General features: G+C 41.7%; 1 protein-coding gene across 8 annotated transcripts in view; it reads left to right on the top strand.

The window, feature by feature from the left end:
• Positions 1-21,559, top strand: part of MTCL3 (MTCL family member 3) — a 41,403-nt gene that overhangs the window by 18,988 nt on the left and 856 nt on the right. The window contains exons 5-9 of one of the 8 annotated variants that reach the window (XR_011328518.1): positions 11,811-11,882; positions 12,518-13,693; positions 14,594-14,608; positions 15,159-15,317; positions 15,947-16,036. Coding sequence is in view for 7 of the 8 variants with exons in the window: in XM_069805205.1 (XP_069661306.1) it covers positions 11,811-11,882; positions 12,518-13,693; positions 14,594-14,608; positions 15,159-15,287 (1,392 nt within the window). In the remaining variant the exon portion in view is untranslated. Of the gene's footprint in view, positions 1-11,810; positions 11,883-12,517; positions 13,694-14,593; positions 15,318-15,946; positions 16,037-21,559 lie in introns of those variants that run through there. The other 7 variants (XM_069805206.1, XM_069805205.1, XM_069805208.1 and 4 more) reach the window with 7 other exon arrangements.

The following is a 21,559-nucleotide window of genomic DNA, read 5'->3' as shown; positions in this document are numbered from 1 at the left end:
TGTGACAAGGTAGGTCTGAGATTAAGCCGGGAAGTCAATCCACAGGTCCAGCAATCATTAAGTAAGTGGTGAGGCCAGTACAAGGCTAAGCTGGGAAGTCAGGCCACAGGTCAGGGTTAAGATCAGGAGAGTCCATGGCCACGCACAGCTATGACAGAGCGGGATACAGCTACAAAATAATTCGGGCAGGGACTCGAGCCCCGCATCTGAGGGGAGCTCCTGGGTCCATGGGCAGGGTGTGGGTGTGAGCCCCTGCTGAAGCTCGTCAGGGTGATGAAGCCCTATTAACACACTCAAGCCTCCGGCAGGACCCCAGGGATCAACACTTGGCCAGTCGTGTTTAACGACTTCGTTACCAACCTGGACAATAAGGCTGAGTGCACCCTCAGCAAGTTTGCATACGCTACAGAACCGTGGAGTGGTTGATACATGCGGTAGCGTTACTGACATTCGGAGGGACCTTGCCAGGCTGGAGAAATGGGCTGACTGGAGCGTCGTGACGTTCAGCAAAGAGAAGTACTAAGGGCTGCACCTGGGGAGGAACAACCCGAGGCACCAGTTCAGGCTGGGGGCGAATTGCCTGGAAAGCAGCTTTGTGGAGAAGAACGGGAGGGTCCTGGCGGACACCAACTTGACTGTGAGCCAGCAATGTGCCCTTGCAGCAAAGGCGGCTAATGGTGTCCTGGGCTGCATTAGGAGGTGTGTCACCAGGAGATGGAGGGAGGTGATCCTTCCCCTCCACTCAGCACTGGTGAGGCCACACCTGGGGTGCTGGGTCCAGTTCTGGGCTCCTCAGTACGAGGGAGACATGGACACGCTGGAGAGAGTCCAGCAAATGGCTGTGAAGATGATTAAGGGATCGGAGCACGTGTCGTAGGAGGGGAGCCTGAGGGAGCTGGGGCTGTTCAGCCTGGAGAAGTTGGGGAGCAGCGAGGGCTGGCTGCTCGCGGTGAGGTGGGGAGCCAGGGGGGTAACGCAGCCGGCAGGACAGAAGCGTTGCCAGCCAAGGCCCAGTGCTGCTGTACCCAGACCTGGAGCTCGTGGCCAGGTTCAAACAAGAGCCATGGTTACCCAGCAGGTTCAGGTCTGAGGTGAAGCCGAGAAGGCAATCTGCAGGTCAAGGCCAGATCAACAGGGTCCGTGGCGGGGCGCAGGCACAGCCGCGGTGAGCTGGAGACCCGTACCCCTCTCACATAGCTTAAGCAGGACCTGAAGCTCCCCGGGCTGAGCTGAAGTGGGGCTCCTGGGCCCGTGGGCAGGGTGTGCGGGGAGTCCCCACGTCAGGCTGGTCAAGGCCTGTGGGTGCCCTCAGGGCCCTGACAGGAGGAGTAGGGGGCTGGAGGGGTGTGTGAATCTTACCAATGTGTGTAAATACCTGACAGGAGAGCGTGAAGAGGAAGGAGTCAAACTCTTTTCAGTGGTGTCCAGTGACAGGAAAATGAAGAACTTTTTTTGTGAAGGTGGTCAGGCACTGAACACGTCACCTATAGAGGAAGGCGTCTCCATCCTTGGAGATATTCCAGACCCCCCCAGCACATGGCTCCAAGAAGCCTGTTTTAGTTGTCTCTGCTCTGAGCAGGGGGACTGGATTAGATCTCCAGAGGCCCCTTTCAGCCTCCACTGGTCTGTGCTTTTTCTCAACTCTGTGGTCTGTACTTGTTACTAACAAGCAGAATCTAATTTCTCATTTTGCAGCAGAGCATACAGGGGTTAGAAAAGGTCACTTCTGGAAGGGGACAAAGGAAATGGTTTCCAGGTTATTTCTGTTAAACAGGAAGGGTTCATGGTCTGTCCAAGCTTTCTTCTCAGGCAAAACACAGTGAGTGAACAGGAGGTCAGAGGCGGGTACGTGCCACCAAGCAGGGCATTTTTCCTGCTGCACTGTTACGCACGGTGTTTTGTGCAACTAGTTGTGTTCTGTGCAATACAGCTGTACGCGTGTGTGTCTGTGTGCGATGTAATAAACCTTCCATCAGGCGGATACCTTACATGCAGTGAGGGGAGTGATGTACGAAGAAAAACAAAGAGAGTATTATACACGGTACAGTGGTGAGGAATACTGCCTAACAAATGGCTTCTGTGGCTGTGCCACAGGAGTAGAGACTGTATGTGATTGTGCAAAGCAGCCAGCTGATTCTTCACTACCAGTGTGCTACTTGTGCTCTACCTCTGACCTGCCCTGTAAGTACTATGCTCCGGGAGAGCAGAATGGCATGTTTTGAGCCACGTTCTTATGTTAGACCCTCTCATTTGCACACATTTATAGCCATATTCTATGGTGTATGTCACTGCATGTTAAATAGAGATGAGTCACTTGACAGGGAGAACACCCAGCTATAGGGTGCGCAGGGCTCTGGGATCAGCCCAGCTGCTCTTCTGAATTACGTGGAATCAATACTAGCCAGGAACACCAGGCTTTTGATGTTTGTTCACTACAACCTGGAGGTTTATTTTTCACTTACGCAGTGTTCGTAATATCAAGAAATGCAACCCCCTGGCATTTAGGCAGATTCAGGTTTTGATAAACGCTCCATAGTTAAGAGTTCCAAGCACTGCATTACTTATTTTGAAGTAAAGGACAGTGGATTAACCTTTTAGATGTGCAGGTGTGCTTTTCTGAACTGTTTGTTTCTGCTGACATGTTTTGACATGTGATTCCGCCCCCCCCCTTGCTAGGTTTAACAACAGCATATATTGAGATGTGTAGAATGAGACCTTTGGGTATCATTCTATTTTGCTTTGTCTGATCCTAGTTGTATGGTTGTGTTAATTGACTTTGGTTATCTCAGCAATGAATCCAGGTTAGGATAATAACCAAGCTCTTTGCTTAGGTCACAGATGAGTACTTGCACTTAGAAGGTATTTGCCATGCATCTGTTTCCATCAGTGTTGTGTGTAATGAGAGGCTTCTACATCGCTGTAAAGCATAACTGATGATGACATCCAACTGGCCCAATTATCAAGAGTGTTTTATATTACAGGCTTGGCTGAATTATTTTAATTTTCACAGATGCTAGCAGTTTAGATCTTTGATTACATGATTAATTAGAAGCACCAGTAACAGTGCCCCAGAAGGAGTTTTGAACTGGAGCATTGCCTTGATGGTACACATAGATACACTCAAAGGTTCATTTGCCTTGTAGTGTGCTTCTGGGAGTATTGTTGCTGAGTTCCCAAACTTTGGTCAGGTTTCATGCATTCAGAAATTGTGAGGCCAGAACTGTACAATATGATCAACCAGTCTGGCCTCCTGCATAACATGGGTCACAAAATACACCCAGCTATTTTATTTAAACTGATGCCTACTTTTCAGAAAAGGGTGCTGGTCTGTGTTAAAAAATGACAGCTGAGAACAGTCTTCCACAACTTTTCCTGAACTGTCCCAGGAACAGTTAAAAATTTGCACCTCCCTTCTCACCTGAATTTGCTGAAAGCTGGTTACCAGCCAGGAAACGTATGTTCTTACTACCACGCTAAATTCAAGAATCCAGCATCAATACTTTTGTGTTGGGTTTTTTTGGGGGTTTTTTTTTTTAAATCTGTATGCTTAGGATTGATATAATTTAGTAATTTAAAAATTAAGCATTTAACCTAAGTTAGGAATTTGGCCTCCCTCAAAGGAGAAAGATGGGCACTACTTGGAAGTGATTCATTCCACTTGTCCAAGGGTGGTTTGACTCTGTGGTGAGGCACATCCCTTTCTAGTTATTGCACAGTGAATCTTGTTTTTGACATCTACATCCTCGGACTAAATGAAGTCTTTTGGTCACAAAATTACACTTGGACATTATTTCAGCTGATTATGCCTGTAGTCTTTTTTTCAGAGATGTGGCTTTGCAAGAGATCTTCTCTATTCTCTAGGCTGTTTTTCTATTGTCTTAGAATAGGTTTCACTCCTTGTTCTTACATGTGTGTCTTCATATTTAGTTATATTAAAACAGATATTATTTGATCGCACCAAGGTTTGTATCAGTGACCATCCTTTTCAGTATTTAACATTTCTCTAACCTTTACTCTATGTGCAGTCTTTACCCAATATTATATTATGCTTTTTCCAGGCAGCGGCAAAAAATGTTAATTAGTGTAGGACCAAGAATTGATTCTTGTGTAACCCCATTAGGACTGCTGTGGCATTAATTTGCAGGTGATTTGCTGGTTCAGTGACATTTATGATAAATGCTGAAGAGTCAGATGTTTGTTCATGATAGCTAGTTAAAAATGCATCCCAGTGATCAAATATTTATAATGAGCTGAAGACTGTCAAACTCCATTTCACAATGAGATTTTTCACATTTCTAGCAAAGGGAACCTTTAAATAACAGTCTCAAGTCAAGCTCTTCATGAAGGTTTTAAGTCAGCCTAAGAGCCGCAGCCCCTTCCCTTGCTGGGAATAAGCATTTCCCTTAAGAACCTGAGCAAGTTTCATTTAGGGGGAAGAGTCATCATTTAGGAGGACGAGGCATGGGTATCAGTCACAGGTCTTCTGAGCCTTTTGTAGTCAGTGAAGTCACTGGACACTGCTCCAGCTGGCGCTGCAATGTTCTACTTCCCCTCATCTCCATTTTTGCCTGGTTGAAATACCAGGAAAAGCACTGGGTGCAGACTGGTACCAGAGTGAGAAAGGTAGTTGTGGGGATGTCCAAACTGCTAAAATGTCTTCCTGCCATTTTAGCTTCTAGCCTTCATGGTTTATTTTTTCCAAAGCACCTTCTTTACATGAACTGCTCAACAAAACTTAGATTAAAACTTAGATTTAATTTGTGGCAGGATCACACTGGCATAACTTCAGAGCACTGCAGAGCCTGATCCTCTGTTTTCAATAACCTAAGTTCCCAAACATCTTTGAAACTTCTCCATATGTTGTATTATGGAAAATATTTTTCAGCCAATTTACAAACAGCTAAATTTACCATAGAACTTTCCCAAGTAAACACCGACAAAAGAAGAGACAAAGAGTAACAGAAGACCCCACCTTATAGTCAGAGGACAGAGTTGTGATTGCTGACATGCGAGAGATGGAATTCTTGCCCCTGTTAACAGAAAATCTTCTGCTCACTGCTCAGGCTTCTAGACCAAGTGCAGATTTCAGAATTTTTCCTACCTGAATTCATCTTAAATTTTTGCATCCTCTCAAAGGAACTCTAAAATCTGATTTTTTTTTTTTTTTTTTTTTTTGGTGAGGTCTTCCTGTAACTGGAGGTGTTGTCTGAGGTGCACAGTCTGGCAGGGCGAGCTGCAAAGCCCCTTTCTCTTCTGTGTGCCTATAAACCTACACAGATGTGCATGTTCTTGATGCTGTCCTGCCCTGTGAATCCAGGTGAGGGACTGTAAGAGCTGTCTGTGTATTTAATACAACTCTTCAGTATGAAATGAGTTTGAATGCTGTGCACGTGTGATCAGCCCACAACTTTGCAGAACTGGCTTCTGTACACGTTTCCAGCAAGTGGTGTAGAGGTGCACATTGTGTGCAGAATCATTCTTATTTTCCTTCTCATTACTATTCATTTTCAGACTAACCTTTTTTGTTGGGATATGGTAACTACGCTTTAGTTTATATATTTGCATTTTTGTAACCAAAGCAATGAACCTAATCTGGTTGCTTGCACTTTCCCATTCTCATGAAAATTTCTTTGGAATCTCTTCTGAGATATTATTCTAAGAAGACTGAAAAACTCTACGTGTGATAATAGGTGTGAGAAAGAAAACTCTTTAGATCTGGCAAAATCTCGTATGTATTTAATTCATAATTGCTGTATCCATGTCTGTGACTGTGATTTTTGCTATTGTTATGTGGTGGTGTTTTGAACTATGTTGACACACTGTCTGTCATACTGGCACTCCCAGATAAAGACTGGGACAGTGCATTATATTAGGCATTGTGCAAACCCTGACAAAAAAACCTGACTCTCTTCTCCCAAAAAAGACAAATAGCTGAGCTGACAAATAAACAGCAACTTAGGAAGCCCTAGGAAATAGGTTTAACTAGCATCACTTTGCAATAAAATACCTTATTCCAGCGCTTTCCCTCCAAAGGATACATAGTGTTCTGAGATTTGCTTTTGTATTTCAGGATTAGGAAGCTGAGTGTAAGCTGACTGTGATCTCTGCATCCATAATGAGGCCTAGTTGGATAGTGCTGGGGGACTAAGCACGTCTAGCTCTTCCATCTTTTGAAAGGTTCAGATGGCAGGAGACCTCTTCCTCTTCAGAGAAGTTGATTCCACTGTTTTGTAGTATCCTGGTGGGTGAGGGAGTGTGCAATCACAGAAAGCAAAGTATCAGAGTTTGGCTGGCTATTTGACCAGGTGATATGGAGAGCTTTGAAAGACACCTTTCATCTTCTACTGCTCAGGACTTTTTTTCAAATAAGAAAAAGAAGGAAGCAAATGTAATGGAAGCATAAATGTGCTGCTTCATTTTATGCACTGCAAAGAATGCTTTTACCTGGTTATATCCCAGAGTTGCTATTATTTGCTCTAGCAATGTGGTTTTGGTTCAAAATGCAAAGGGTTTCTCTGGGTAAAGTGCAAATGTTGTGTACCTTTTCTCTCCCTTTTTTTTTTTTCTCGTTTAATTGGCAAATGAATAATGGCAAAGGATCTGAAAATGATAACTGAAATAACTCCTAAATAAATGCAAATGAAATAATACAAATACTGGAGAGCAGCTCCTCTTCTCTCTTCCGCAATATGAAGACATTCAAAAGACTACATAAGAACTATTTTTCTCTCCATAGTGAAGTAGAAAAGATTGCTTTCATTTTGTATCATTCCTCATCAGTGTTTTCAAATATGCCAGTTTTAATGTGAAGAGAGCATCGCTAGAGCTAGTGGGGATATGCTTAGTGTTTGCTTTATGGACAGGGGTGCTGTGCTTCTTCGCATTTCACTGATCCCCTGCTTTTTCTTTCCTGCCTTAATTTTGCAAACGAGTACTGAAATATGCAGGATTCCTCCTGCCCTTCAAGGAGGGTGGAAGGAGTAAAGGATTGTATCATTCTATGTACTTGTGCCAATGACAGACAAAGGCAGTGTCTTGAGTTTGTTGCTGGCAAATTGCACTGGTAGAGTTGCAGAATAAGGGAGACATTTTAAACACAAAGGTTTGTTTTGGGTTTTTTTTTTTTTTTAGAAGAATATGCATTTTCAATTTGTCAACACAGATAGTGTCCATTTAGTTTTTACTACATATCCTAATACATTGAATTAAATTCAGAGGCAGTAAACTAAAAAATCTGTCTTACTTCTGTTTTGATCCAGCTCCATGAGCTACCCAACTGTATTGACTGAAGGGAAAATGCAAAGAGAGTCTTAGGGCAAATTTCCATTTCCCTGGTCATAGTCACTCTGTGCCAGACAGAGGCAGGTTTTTGCAGCCCAAAAGTTGTTCCAATACTCAGCAACATTTCAAGACTGTAAAGATGGTGTTAGGTTTGCTCTGATTTTTGAAAGCTCTGCAGACCTGTCACAGCAGTTGGGAGGCAGCTAACCGTAACCACGTACAGTACAGTTGTGCGCAGATGAGAATGTTTAGTTGTAGCTGTGGAGATTCAAGAAGCAGCACACCCTTTGCCTTAGCCTGCTCTGTAAGGAGAGATAAAGGCTGTTGTGGGGGCTCTGTGCACCCATAAATCCCTTTGTGTCAGGAATTCCTCCCGTGGTTGCCTACCTCGATTTTTAGATCATATACCCCCAGATCAGGCTTGAAATAATCAAACCTAAGCGTCTTGAAAAATCTTGGTATGTTTTGCTTAGGGCTTCTTTATTAATTGCTGAGAGATTTACTGTAGCTTAGGATCAGGTAGTGAGAATTTGAGTTCATTTTACAGCTTTTGTACTCAGTGGAGTGTGATGCTATTATTTCTGCATTGTGTTACTCTCAGAGTAGATTTCAGGTCTTTTTACACCTGAGAAGCACTGAGTATCACAGGTGATGTTAGGACTGCACATTTGGCTTTCAGTTTAGGGCTGGCAAGAGAAGGATTATACCATCTGGTCTTGAGAAGTGCTTAGCATGTCCAGCAAGATATTGAATAAACTCCAGTGAAAGTCACTAGAGAACTGATCATCACAACAGAATTGCCTGTTGCATGTGATCTGGTGTGCACATAATACGAACATTATCTGTGGTCTTATCTAGGCTGTGGAAACTTCTCAGCGTTGCCAGAACACGCAAGCAGCTCCACATGTGCTGGCTACAGTGAATGCTCGAATACTCAGTCAAACCCAGTTTTACCTCCTAGTCTTTCAGAAGTAAGAGATTATACAAAATAATAATACATGCCTCAGTTGCTGGTCTTATTATCCCCAGTGCTGTTGAAATATTTCGTTAGCACTTGAGCAGTTTAGCAAACTCCCCACTGTAGAGACAGTATTATATGCATTTTTTGCTTATTCTTTTCTCCTGCAGACGGGTAACTTTGTTCAAGGGTATTAAAACCATAATGCTGTCTGCTAAGCATTACTGATCAGATAGACATAAGACTACTTTTGCACTTACTTTATCTTTGCCTTTTTTAAACTCATAATCATTAGAGTGAACTGAATATGATTTTAAAAATTATATGGCATAAGAATTATCTGAGCCCTCAAATTATCCTTCACAACAAGCTCTCAAGACCAATTCTAGAATATGAGGGGCAGATTTTTTTGCTACAGTTGAGAAAACAGCAGAGGTGGCTTTTAGTGGCACTACAGTATGCTTTGTGGTACTCTGACATGGGAAAAGGATCAACAAGTGGTGAATTATATTAAAAGGTGATCTAACACAAAAATTTTTGAACACACAGGTTTTGTACATGAAGGTGGCTGAATCACTCACTCACCCTGTCTAACATTTGTTAGTATGTCAAAACAAGCAACATGCAAACAGTTTTAATAGTGTCCTGTTGCAGGGATAGTATGAAGATTCACTTGCAGAGGTCTGGGTTGCTATTTTTCTTTTTGCCATATGTTTATTTGAACTTTTTTTTCCTTTTTCTGTTTTGTTTTGATGAATTTCTTCCATTAGCAGCAATAAATTGTTTAATGTTGAAAATTGGATTGGAAGAGTGGACTAGTACAAGGCTTGAGAGAAATGATAGAAAGAGTAGCCACTGTAAGTTGTGAAATGTACCTCTGAAAAAGCTCTCAGAAATTTATTATTTATAGCAGGATATACTGCTTGATATGTGGCATTCTTTGATCAGTATGAGTATTGCCTCAGTGCTCTAACGTGATGTTATGGGGCACTGTGATTTTGCAGATGTCATCTGTCAGCTGAGATGTGCAAGTGAGATCTTGACCTCTAGTGATCAGAAATTGTCTTGTGGTGGTTTTCACAAGAAAAGAGATCATACCAATTCCAGCTGGGCCTAATTCAATTACCCAAATCATCCTGCTAATTGAATTGTGCATGTTCTTCATTGCTTTCTGCTACAAAATTTTGTTGCTAAACACCATTTCATTGGTGAATATTACAAGCTCTGAGGATGGTTTGTTATAATTCAAGTAGAGCAGAATAGAAAGTAGTGCCTAGTCATTACATAGACACAGCTATTGTCTTAATTAAAATATTGCTATCCTGACTACCAAAAGGAACACAAAAGATACAGAAAGAAAGGAAAAAACCAGATTTTTCAATTTATGTCAAAACTAGGAAAATACCTTTTGCTCTCTGTAGTTTATCTTTTGGTGTTGGGTTTTTTTTTTTGTCTTGGGAAACTTTTTCATATATCTCATCTTCTGAAAAGTTGTAGGGTACGCAAGAAGTTGCAGGTCAGCATTTCAGAACCTCATTACACCTGGAGAGATGCTGAGCTCAGCAGGATGAATAGAAGGCATTTGGGTAATCAAGCAGAAATATAGTTTAACTATCCCTTAGTTATTTTATCAGTGGGTGGTATTGGCAAGAATCTGGAGCAAGAAGTTTGCAGTGCTAACTGATTTGAAAAGGGTTTTTTCAAAGTGATAATACATAGTGGTGTAATTAGTGGTAATACAGAGCCTCCACATGCATATACCATTTCTGCAATACTATAACTGGTGGGTGACCCTGGAGAAGAAGCATTTTGTTTGTAGACTGGATCCCAATTTGTTGGCTTTATATTTAAAGGAAAAAAGTGAGTTAATTTAACTATTTTCTGTGTCTTTTCCTTTAGAAGCCCGTGATTCACAGCTATCCAGATATATGGCTATCATAGCTGATGATCTTTGATTGGTTTTATTTTTTGCTTACTGAGAGCATTCAATGTTTCTGCAAGAGACATAAAAATTTTAACTTTGATTCTTGGTGGACCCATCTGTGAATTTTAGTTCTGATTCTGAATGTGAGGTCATTTTTCTTAATTCTTGCATAACTCTATAGTAAATTTGAGCAAAAAGCATCATGAGAAATCATCTCTTGTGGTTGCTCACATTTATATGTGAGTCATTTCTATGGCATTGATTTTTCCTTTGGAGTGAGCAGTTCATGAGCTTAGTATTTGCTATGGGGGTGATCTGCAGAGGAAAGAGAACAATTGGTACCAGCAGGTGAATAGTGCACAGGATTGTTAAATACAGCATACTTGCCCACTGTACTCTGTTCCTTGAGGATTATGAACGTAATTTAATTCCCACCGTATGGAACTGGATGGCTTTTAGCTGGATTCTCCCCTGGCTGGTGCAGGGAAATGCATGTTTCTCTGCAGCACAAAGGATCCTTCTACTAGAGAATAATCTCAGAGGGAGACGGTGTTGGTTGTATCACTGCCTGGCCTCAGGGCCTACATTTTACCTGGGGAACATAAAAACTGGGAACAGCTGCAAGTGGGATGTTATGTATTAACATACTCTCCCACTCGCTTTCCTTTCTCCTGCTGTTTTCTTGATGCTCTCTATTGAGTGTTGACGGTGGGGTGGTTGCAGTTGTTTTCCACTGCTACCGCTTGCCCACTAACAAACTTTCTACTGTCAGCAATTACAAGATTTTTGCTGGATATGCTAGTAGGCTTCAATGCCAGTGCATCCTGCTCTAAAAGCAGAAGTTTCTTTTCTACTCACTTTGGCTACATAGCGGATGAGAAGACACCAAAGCAGCTTGTTCATGTGGTAGTGCGTACATGTGTTTGTGTGGTGCTGTTCTTAAGCTCATATGCTTTGTTTTGCCTTAGGACTTTGGAGTCCAAGCAGCTTTAAATTGTGTCTCCTTGAACATGTTCTGAAAACGGAACAAACCTAGCGACCAGATCTATGTGTGAGTTTGTCTGCACAGAGTTTGTCTACAGTGCACACCTACAGAGGTGTGACCGCGATACACCGCAAGCTTGAAGTCCGTGGGTGGGACACAGAGAAAGGTGTGCTTGTAGATGTACACTCAAGTCAGCTGACGGGACCTCAGTGACACTGTTTTATGTAGCTCGCCTACCACAAAGGCTAAGGCTACATGTCTGGCTAGACGCATCTTTAAGTGCCTTGGCCCTAATAGGGTTGATATCCAATGGGCAAGCTGGGTTTCACTGCTTGCCTCAGCTTTCCATCTGTAAGTTACCACTTGGGACACCTGCTTCCTTACCTCTCTTGTCATGTGCTAAACATTCATTATGCACTAGTCTTAAAATGTGTTGAATAAAAAAGGTAACAGACTGATTAAACCAATACTTTACTTGTATGACATTGCTGTGTCATTTTGGGGCAGCTGTGTCTCCCCTCTATATTTGGTATTTCAAGGATCACAAGAAATTAATTCCTTTATAGTTGCATTTGACTTGCTATCTTTTAAAATGAATGAAATATGAATTATATACCTTTTTAGTGAAATATTCAGCACATCTCATTTTGTTGTTGTTGCAGCAATCACTGAAAAGAAGAGGGAGCAAAGACCTACCAAAATCAGAAAAAAAGTCACAGCAGACACCTACAGAGGTATGTTGTAATAACTGTAGCCTGGATTCTCATGTGGAGGCTTCAGGGACACTGTGGAAATGATGTACATGACTTGTAGATTTGCACTTTACTTGCTTGTTTGCTTTGTTCTTTGTTTTCCTGTATGCTGTGCAATGGAGAGCTCTTACCCCAGATCTGCAGTCAGACAACACTATGTCAAGGACCACCTAAACAAACTGCTGGTGTTGCAACAGAACCCACCAGCTTTCATGTACTCTATATTTTAGGCAAAATAAGTAAATGGGAGCACCAGTGTAACAAGATTATAGGCCCTTTGTGTACTGACTTCAGGATTTTTGAACACTGTAAAGTCTATTACAGTGTTGCAAACCTAGAAAATATAAGGATTTTTTACAAGCCACCCCCACCCCCACAATGTATTTTCTGGGGACTGTGCAAACATTAGTTGCAAGTAAAATAGTCTGTTCCCCTCTTTTAAATTTAAGTGTTTATTTCCCTCTCATTTATTGATCAGTGAAAAAATGATTGCAGGAAAATCTCTTAGTATCTAAAACTGTACCTGTGATTGTTAATCTTGTAATTGAAGGCCATCCACTGGAGGTCTCCTGTTTTACATCAGGTTTCTTCAAATACTACTTTTTCTTTTTTCTAAGGAGGACAATGAAGACCTGAAATGCCAGCTACAGTTTGTCAAAGAAGAAGCAGCCTTGATGAGGAAGAAAATGGCTAAGATCGATAAAGAGAAAGACAGATTTGAACACGAGCTGCAAAAATATAGATCATTTTATGGGGATTTGGACAGTCCCTTGCCAAAAGGCGAAGCAGGTGGGCCACCTACCACAAGAGAAGCTGAACTCAAGCTTCGATTGAGACTGGTGGAGGAGGAAGCTAACATTCTTGGGAGGAAAATAGTGGAACTAGAAGTAGAAAATAGAGGACTGAAAGCAGAACTTGATGATTTAAGAGGAGATGATTTCTCAGGGACCGCTAACCCGCTCCTGGGAGAGCAGAGTGAATCCCTGTCAGAATTACGACAGCATTTGCAGCTAGTAGAAGATGAAACAGAATTGCTGAGGAGAAATTTAGCTGATTTGGAAGAACAAAACAAGCGCATAACAGCTGAGCTGAACAAATACAAGTACAAGTCTGGGGCCCATGAGAGCTCTAGGCACCATGATAATGCCAAGACAGAAGCATTACAGGAGGAGCTAAAAGCTGCACGAATGCAGATCAATGAGCTGAGCGGCAAAGTCATGCAACTCCAGTATGAGAACAGAGTCTTAATGTCCAACATGCAACGCTATGACTTGGCCTCTCATCTTGGGATCCGTGGCAGTCCCAGAGACAGTGATGCGGAAAGTGATGCAGGAAAAAAAGAGAGCGATGATGATTCCCGCCCCCCTCACCGCAAAAGGGAAGGCCCCATCGGTGGGGAAAGCGACTCCGAAGAGGTACGCAACATTCGGTGCCTGACACCCACGAGGTCTTTTTATCCGACACCATCTGGGTGGCAGAAGAACTTCACTGACAGACAGCAGATGAAGGACATTCGCTCTGAAGCTGAGCGGCTGGGCAAGACAATAGATCGCTTAATTTCTGACACCAGCACCATCATAACAGAGGCGAGAATTTATGTAGCTAATGGGGACCTCTTTGGACTGATGGATGAGGAAGATGATGGCAGCAGAATACGAGAGCATGAGCTTCTTTACCGGATCAATGCACAGATGAAGGCCTTCAGGAAAGAGCTCCAGGCTTTCATCGACAGACTCGAAGTTCCAAAGTCTTCGGATGATCGAAGTGCAGATGAACCTTTGTCAGTGAGTCAGGTAGACTTTTACTTATTACGGCCTACAGGTAAAAAGGCTCTGCCAAGTGAATTAAGCCTTAAATTCGATGTATGGCACATGAAAATTCTTTATTCTAGACAGTGGACAAAAATCTCCATTTCTTAAATTATTTTAAATCCTCATTTGGCCATATGAAACCTTGTTCTATCAATGGGGCTGTTTTTAAACAGTGAATAAGTCTGGTCTCCTGGAATTTAAAACAATTATGCTCTAGGAGATGGAAGTTTGTGCTCCTTTCTGGCTTTGCAACCGCATTTGCCAGAGTTGTGCCTTCATCGCCAGTAAAGGCAGTGCAGACAGCATTTTTGGCACATAAATGAACATGATTGTTTTCTTAGTGGTTGGGTTCCTGTTAAATGAATAAAAAGAAAATTTTATTAATGTTAAACAGGAGTAAACATTAGATTTCCAAAATTATAGACAATATGACAAACCACAGAGAAAAATAAACCATGCAAATCTACTTTACAGAGTCACAGAGGCATGCGGTAGCGTGAATATTGGAATTGCTGTAACTGTTTGTATCTTGTTGAAGGCCTGTGGGTCACTGCTTACATGCAGCAGGGACTAGCATCTTTTCTGTAGTTCATTTTTATGCAGAATTGTTTCAGAGAGGTTTTGGGGAGCAAATTCCTTGCTGACTCGAGATCTTTTGCCATGAAAAATGAAAATTACCTACCCTTATCTTACAATGCAATCCTATAGTTGGCAAATCTTGTTATTGCTCATGGTATTATCCAATGTTTTAGTAAGTCTCTTGCTGTGTTAATTTACTTTGTGCGGTTGTGCTAGTTTACAGTCAAAGTAGTTGCCAGGTGAAGCTGAAAGCTATTTCTTATTCCTATGCTGACTAATTAGTCTTTTGTTTCCTTGTATCAGAAAGTCACAGACGCAGTGAGTTTAAAGTTAATAAATTACTCTACATGTATTGCATGAAATCAAACAGAAACGGCATTTAGCATGCTCACTTTCTGATCTAGCAATAGCTCTGAGCTTGTAGAGCTCCCATTAGCTTAAAGGCAGAGCACTGCATGGGCTTATACAAATTTAAACCAAACTAATTAGTATTTTCTCTAAACAAATAACAGCAATAGTTAAATCGGACATTTCGGGGCTTGACCATGCAGAACTCCTACTAAAGTCAATGGGAGATGGACACCTGGTCCCTCCACAAGCATAGTCTGGTTCACTATTTATTTTGTTGAAACTTTGGACTTGCTATTCCGTTAATTGACTGTTCTCTTTGTCTTTGTATTTACCTTCCCAGATGTTCCAGCCTATCATTTTACTTATTCTCATCCTTGTATTATTTTCATCCCTTTCATACACAACAATATTTAAGCTTGTCTTCCTTTTTACACTGTTTTTTGTACTGTAAGCCATTCATCATTTACTGTTCATTGTAGTATTATTTTCAGTTTGTTTATTTTGTCCACCCTCCAAGATAAGAAGTGCAAGAGACATAGTTTCTGTAATAGCCACTGCTGTAAAAACACTGAAGACTACTTGTTTGCCAAAACCAAAACAAAATCAAAAAAACTGCAAAAAACATACCAAAAAGTCACCCAGTTGAATAGGAAACCCGCTCACCACGGTGTTCCAGGTAAGCAAACAGAAAATGATATTTTTCACTTTATCTGGTTTTATAATTTTTTAATAAAAACTCCCTGAGTGACTGGAACCAATTTAATATTCATTAATTTGCACCAAATCAGAAGTGAACCAGAAATATGCAGAGTGGGTGTGAGGAGTCTGTTCCTTTCCTCTTCCCACTCCCAGCAAAAGAATTTGTATTCTAGCCACATATGAATAGTAAAACCACATTCGATGTGTATTCTGCAATTGTTTGTCACAGCTTGTACATATTTTGCATGATTGTGATCATAATGATTTTCAGCACTGTATTATGTGGATTAGACACCACGGAGGGGACAAGATCAGAACAGTTGGTATATAGAGCACTACATCTGGAAACATGGCAAGGAGCTGGAGCCCCTGAGAATGAGATGCACGAGGGGGAGGTATCAGAGTAGGCGAGGAGTCTTCTGAGAGATGTAGGCTGGCTGCATTCTCTCTGTGCTCTAGAAAAATGGCCACGCTACAGTCTGACTTGAACTGAAGAGAGTGATGCTAGTCACCTTGTCTTATGTCAAATATCTTTTCCTAACAACCTAGTTTATCAGGTAACATTTTCCAGTCTGTAGCCACCAAGGCTCTGGATTCTCTCTCCAGGTTTCAGAAAGAGTTTTGAATGAACATGGTAACTCTTGGCTTGTGGAGTGATCCCCATCTGACCATGCTGTTGGTAGTGAGCGACCATAGGTGAGGGAAGCTTGTATACATAGGTGTGCATCAATAGTCACTAAATATTCCTGTCTTGCCTATGAGAGGCTGCACTGAGAGCGCAGGTGACTCATGATCTTTCTATTACACTGAACATAGTTCCTACAAACAGTAGAGCTCCCACTATGAAAACCTCACCTGAAATGCCTAATGAAGCTCAGTTTTCTTTTCTGTTTTATTCAACCCGTATTGAAACCACTGAGTCCCACAAATTTGCATTCTCCAAAGGTGCTCGTTTACAAGTAAGTGTATTAATGAATTTTTTTGGTGCAGATGCCCTGATAAAAAAATCTAGTAATGAATAGTGGTAATAAATAAAGCAGCTGTTTTTCTAGCTGGCAATAAGGATTCCCTTTATTTATCATGCTAGCACTTAGTTCACTTAACACATTCGCCAGTGAGAACAGTTCATCTTCGTGCCTGGCTTGTGCTCTGCTACCTGAAATAGTAGAGAGACACCTTTTTGAGGGAAACCCCTCAGAGGGAAGCAGAGGTTGGGCAGTAAAATTTATTTTACGAGAACGAAAAAAATAGTAAACTCAACATTCAGTATTAAACAAAGTTTGTGGTTTTCTCCCTGTTTGTCTAGCTTTCCCTCAGCATACTCTGCAGCTGTAGTAACCTTGATCAGTTAAATCATTTAACCTTCATTTAATCCAAATACTTATTCCTACCAGGGGATGTTGTCATCAATATTTATTTTGTAATTAGCAAGATATGTCTAAAGGAAATTATAATCAATATATGTGAGATTAATAGACAGCCTTGCCTGGTGTCCTCATTAAAAAGAAAGTCAGGCCCAAAGTAATTTCAAGGAGTTTCTAAGCTGCTCTAATTTATGCTCAGTTGCCTAAAAGTTAAGTTCCACATATTAGAAACTATTATGACAAGATATGGTCAAGCATATCATCCTTTCACAGTGATTTTCTGTTACTCAAAAGATAGTTCTCAAACCAGTGGGAAAAGGCCCTTCTGCTGCTTTTCTTTCAGCAAGTGCTGTAAGAAATTTTTCAGCAATTGCTCGAGAAATTATTCCCCCCCGCCCCCCCATGGATTTGCAGTTTGGACATTAAAAGTATAATAATTTGAGGCTTAAACTTGTCATACTAAATCTTAGCATGAGACTGACTTTTTGACTTTCTTTCTGTTTTAGTGTCTCTCTTGGGGCAAGAAAAGATCATTTGGGTTTTGTTAAATATTACTGGCCCAATCCCATAAAAGAGAATAAATCATACTTAAATCTGATCTGAAGTTTTGGGCTTTCAGGTTTTTACCCACACTTGTTTATACCTTTCTCAGCCTTGTATGTAATAAGGATGAGTAGAGACAGTTTGATTTACACTGAGTGTATCAGTAACAGTACTACTGTAAAGTAGTAGGAAAGTATAATACATTGAATTCATATATTGAATACATCTTGGAATTAATTGGGAAAGAATTGCTTCTTTCTCAGAAATCAGAAAAGGTGAGGATGAACCTCCTCAGAAAAGTGGAGATAACCTCTGCACAGGACTGGCTATTATAACCCCATTGATGTCTCACAGTGTTTTTTCTGGTGTTTAGCTGGAACTTTCCTCATCCTAATTCTGCCAGGCATCAACAAAGCAAATCAAAGCCGAGACCTTTTGGGACATTTAGGGAGCTATGGCACAAGCTACAATCTGAAATTAAAACATACCGAAGCATACAAAATCACTTTAGAAGCTCCCCACAGTCTTTGAATCTGTGATGAGCAAGGGGAACAGTGAGGACCCCTGCAAACCTCAGTACAGAGAAATCTCAATGAGAAATGAGATGTGTTTTTCATGTTCTTCTGCATTCAGCTTGAAGGGAGTGATTGGAGCTGCTTCTCTGTTTCACACCAGATATTGCAGGGAAGCTCACAACCCTCCATTTTTCACTATTTTAAAAGCTGCTGAGGAAGCTAATAAAATCAGTATGGACACCTGTCCATAGCCGGAAGATAACACATAGCCAAAGAAATAAGTGTTCTGTGTCTTGCTAAATTGGAATAACTTGGTCTCACAAAGAAATGCAATAATTATACTTGCCAAGAAAGGAAGCAGATTCTTCCCACGCGGCTACTGGCCTGGTGGGCAAAGTCCACCTCGCAGGTGAGTGAGTAAATGCAGCCGAACATGTCCACATCCTCTAGCAGGAGTGTGTGGGAGTCAGGCAGGACAGAGCCAGCCAGAACACTGCTGATTCACTAGGTTCTGTCTGCCGCATAGCGTCTAATTCTGCAGAGCGATAATAAGAAGAATATAAGATTTTTGCTTTTATGTGGCAACAAGCTGGATATGCCAGGTTACCTATCAGTTCAAATCTTACTTAAACCAATAGCGGATTCATAGTTCCTATTTTGGAATATTCTGGGCAAATATTAATATTCTAGCAAAAACGGCATTGACTTTGAACCCCAAGATTGCCTTAATTTTACATTGCTCTGAAAGATTAAATTTCTGTTTCCTATGTTCCCAGAGAATTCATTCTATGTTCTTTCAGAAAGAAGAGATCTTGCATCTATAGATCTAATTCTGACATTTTTACACTTGTGTAAATTGGCAGTAACTCTAATGAATTTTTATGCCGTTTAGAAACTAGAGGCATTTTTTCCTTTAATGCAACCAGATACATTCAATTAAATTTGTTTCCTATTCAGAGTCGGCTCTGAATGCCCTGACAAAATACCTCTACAACTATTTTCTTTACTCTTACTGAAAAATTCCCATGATACTAGAATGATAATCTTCTCCAGGATCAGAGATACTTCTTTCAACCAAAAAAATCCATGCCTGAAGCTCCAGTTAGAGATAGAATAAGTGTGTGCTGACACATGTCACCAGTGCTTCAGAATCAAAACTAGAAGAGAGCAGGTGCTATAGTGCAGAAATATGCCTGGCAGTCGGAAAATAGAAAATTGCCAAAAACATGGCTGTCTAAATATGTGTTATAAAAAGAGATGAACTGCACATGAACTTTGGGAGTTGTTTACAAAAACAAGCAGAGCTTTAGGATATTAGATGCCCTTCTCCTTAATCACCCCAGAATTTGATAGGTGAGTAGGAGACTTCTAAAGGCATCAGTATCAGGGACGTAATTCCCATTGGCTTACATTTCTGTCTCTGATTTAATGCCAGGGGAAGTGATATTCAAACCCAACTTTTGCCATTACACATGCAGTTGCCTATGGGGAAAATTACAGTGGCTCTATTTAAAGTAAACATCTAAAGTATCTGCCACCGATTTCCAATGTAACCTTGGAGAAGTGACATGACATAACGCTGTTGGCTCTATTTCTCCACTAAGTTACATACTATCACAGAAGTGCACAACAGTAGGAGGAGACAGAATTTGTATTCCCTTCTGCCCATTTCCCAATTTATATATTCACTCTTGAGATGTATTTGCCAGGATTATCAAGGTGTACATCATTCAGGAATCTGAGGTTGTGGTTGGGTTGATTACAGTGGCAGCAGTGCTGTTCTTGTTACCAAATTTATGTGGACATAACAAAATGGGTGTGCCATAACCAAGCTAGTACAGCAGAACTGAAGATGTTCTAAAGTGATCTTGAGCACAGACTATTAACCAGAACACACACTACCCTGAGTATAAAATCAGATTATAGCCCATGCTGAAACTCATGCTCCTTTGTCTTCAATCTTGCATGATGAAGAGAAATTTAGCAGAGGGCTTGTTTAAAATGCTCTTGCACCTTTTTTGTTGAGATGCTTACTTTTAACACAAGCAGAGTTGACACCAGGTATGGACAAAGTACACTTTGCCTGTGGAAGCGGTGTGTCAGATGTAATAAACCTACAATAGCATTCCTGTTTATTTTGCCTGTGCCAGAGGCCAGAAAGTCACATTTGCTGCTTTGTCTGCTGCTGGTGGAGGAGGGACAGTCTCTGTTGGAGAACTTTTTTTTCCTCAAAAGCAAAAGTCACTACTGCTACACTTAAGGGCGTCCAGAGCAATGAGCCCAGGTTTTTAGAGCTCACTTATTCATGTTTTCTTTGTCCCAACTTTTCTCTACCTTTCCCATATTAGCATGAGTTTAACGTGGCCCTGTGACCTATGAGTGGGGTCCAGCTCTTGTCTCCTAATGAGCCCCTCAGTCCCACACATTTCTAATTCCTCACACTGACAGAAATGTAGGCTTTTGCCTGAGCGAAAGCTCAAGCCTGGGATTTAGTCCATTGTTTTCTTTAATTTTACTGTGTTCTGCTTTAAAGCGTTCGTGTAACAAGACGAGGGGCATGGAGTTAGCAATATTAAAGACACAAGAATAATAGCCTATGCTGACGGATAAGAGTAAAAAAAAATGTCTTCAGAGTCTGTCTTGATTTGCGGTGGTGCAGCTGCGCTGGCTTCAGGGAGGAGGCAGGGCTGTGGCACCCAGCCTCCAGCTGTGGGCTCGGTGCTGCTCCCAGGCACTCGGGCTTTGCTCCCAGCCGTGTCAGCTGGCGTCTTGGGACGTAACCTCCCAAAAGAAAGTCACGCTGTTGCTTTATGAACAGGGAAGTTTTAAATCCTCGGAGTTTAGAGGCTGGGGATTTTCTTCAGGAACGTTCAGTTGTTTACTTGGGCAACTTTGTTCAATTTTTAGATCGTCTTTTTGAAATTTTCACTAACGGCCCATGTCCCATTATTTATGTTCCATGGGAGCAGAATAACCACCCCAGTAATGTATTCCCCGAGACTTACAGCTAGACCATATAAGGAGAAAAAATGTGTTTTCCCTGAAACCTGCTTTGGTATTTACTACAAAATACACCCAGAGCTAAAATATTTATGCTGTGCATGGATTTTATCACAGATAAAACCTTATTGTTCTGAAGAGGAGAGTGCTGACTGAGCAAAGGATGTGTGAATCCTCATATCATGTCCTTCGTCTCACTGATCCTCTTGTCATCAGCTGCTCTGCCCACAAAAACATACGCCACTCCTGCTTAGTGCATTCAAAGACACCTATCTTATAGCAGAGTTTGTCCAGACTTTTATGCTGCATGAGTCAAGTACTTTGTGGCCCTTCTCCAGGGTACACGTGGGGACAAATGTTCCCTGAAATACGAATTTTCTGACTACAGGTGGTCTCAATCACTGACCGCAGCTGCACCCAAGCACAGGTACCTGGCAGGGCAGTGGTATGTGCATGAAGCTTCTGCCCCGGGTCTCTCTCGGTGTGCCAAATGAAAGAGATTTAACACACGGTGCAGCAGGAGAGTTGCTGTGGTGGGCAGAGACGCAAGGAGCGAGCCGAGCTCCTCCTGCCTGCAGCTCAGCAGGGGGAGCAGCTAAATTTCGCTGTGCTGCCTTCAGGGTCTCCCGTGGACTGTCACTTGCTGGCTCATTTTTTGTCACATACGCTCCTGCCCTCACCCCATGCCGACACTCGCTATGGGCACTCCCAGTGCTTTAAATTCAGGCCAAGGTGGTTTTGGACCTTCCTTGCTCGCCTTATGCCAGGGATGAGTTTCCCTGTGCAACGGAGATTCT

Source organism: Haliaeetus albicilla, chromosome 17 (genome assembly GCF_947461875.1).
Source record: "Haliaeetus albicilla chromosome 17, bHalAlb1.1, whole genome shotgun sequence".
Lineage (NCBI taxonomy): Eukaryota > Metazoa > Chordata > Aves > Accipitriformes > Accipitridae > Haliaeetus > Haliaeetus albicilla.
The sequence above is the reverse complement of the archived record's forward strand: the minus strand, read 5'-3'. Positions and strand labels throughout refer to the sequence as shown.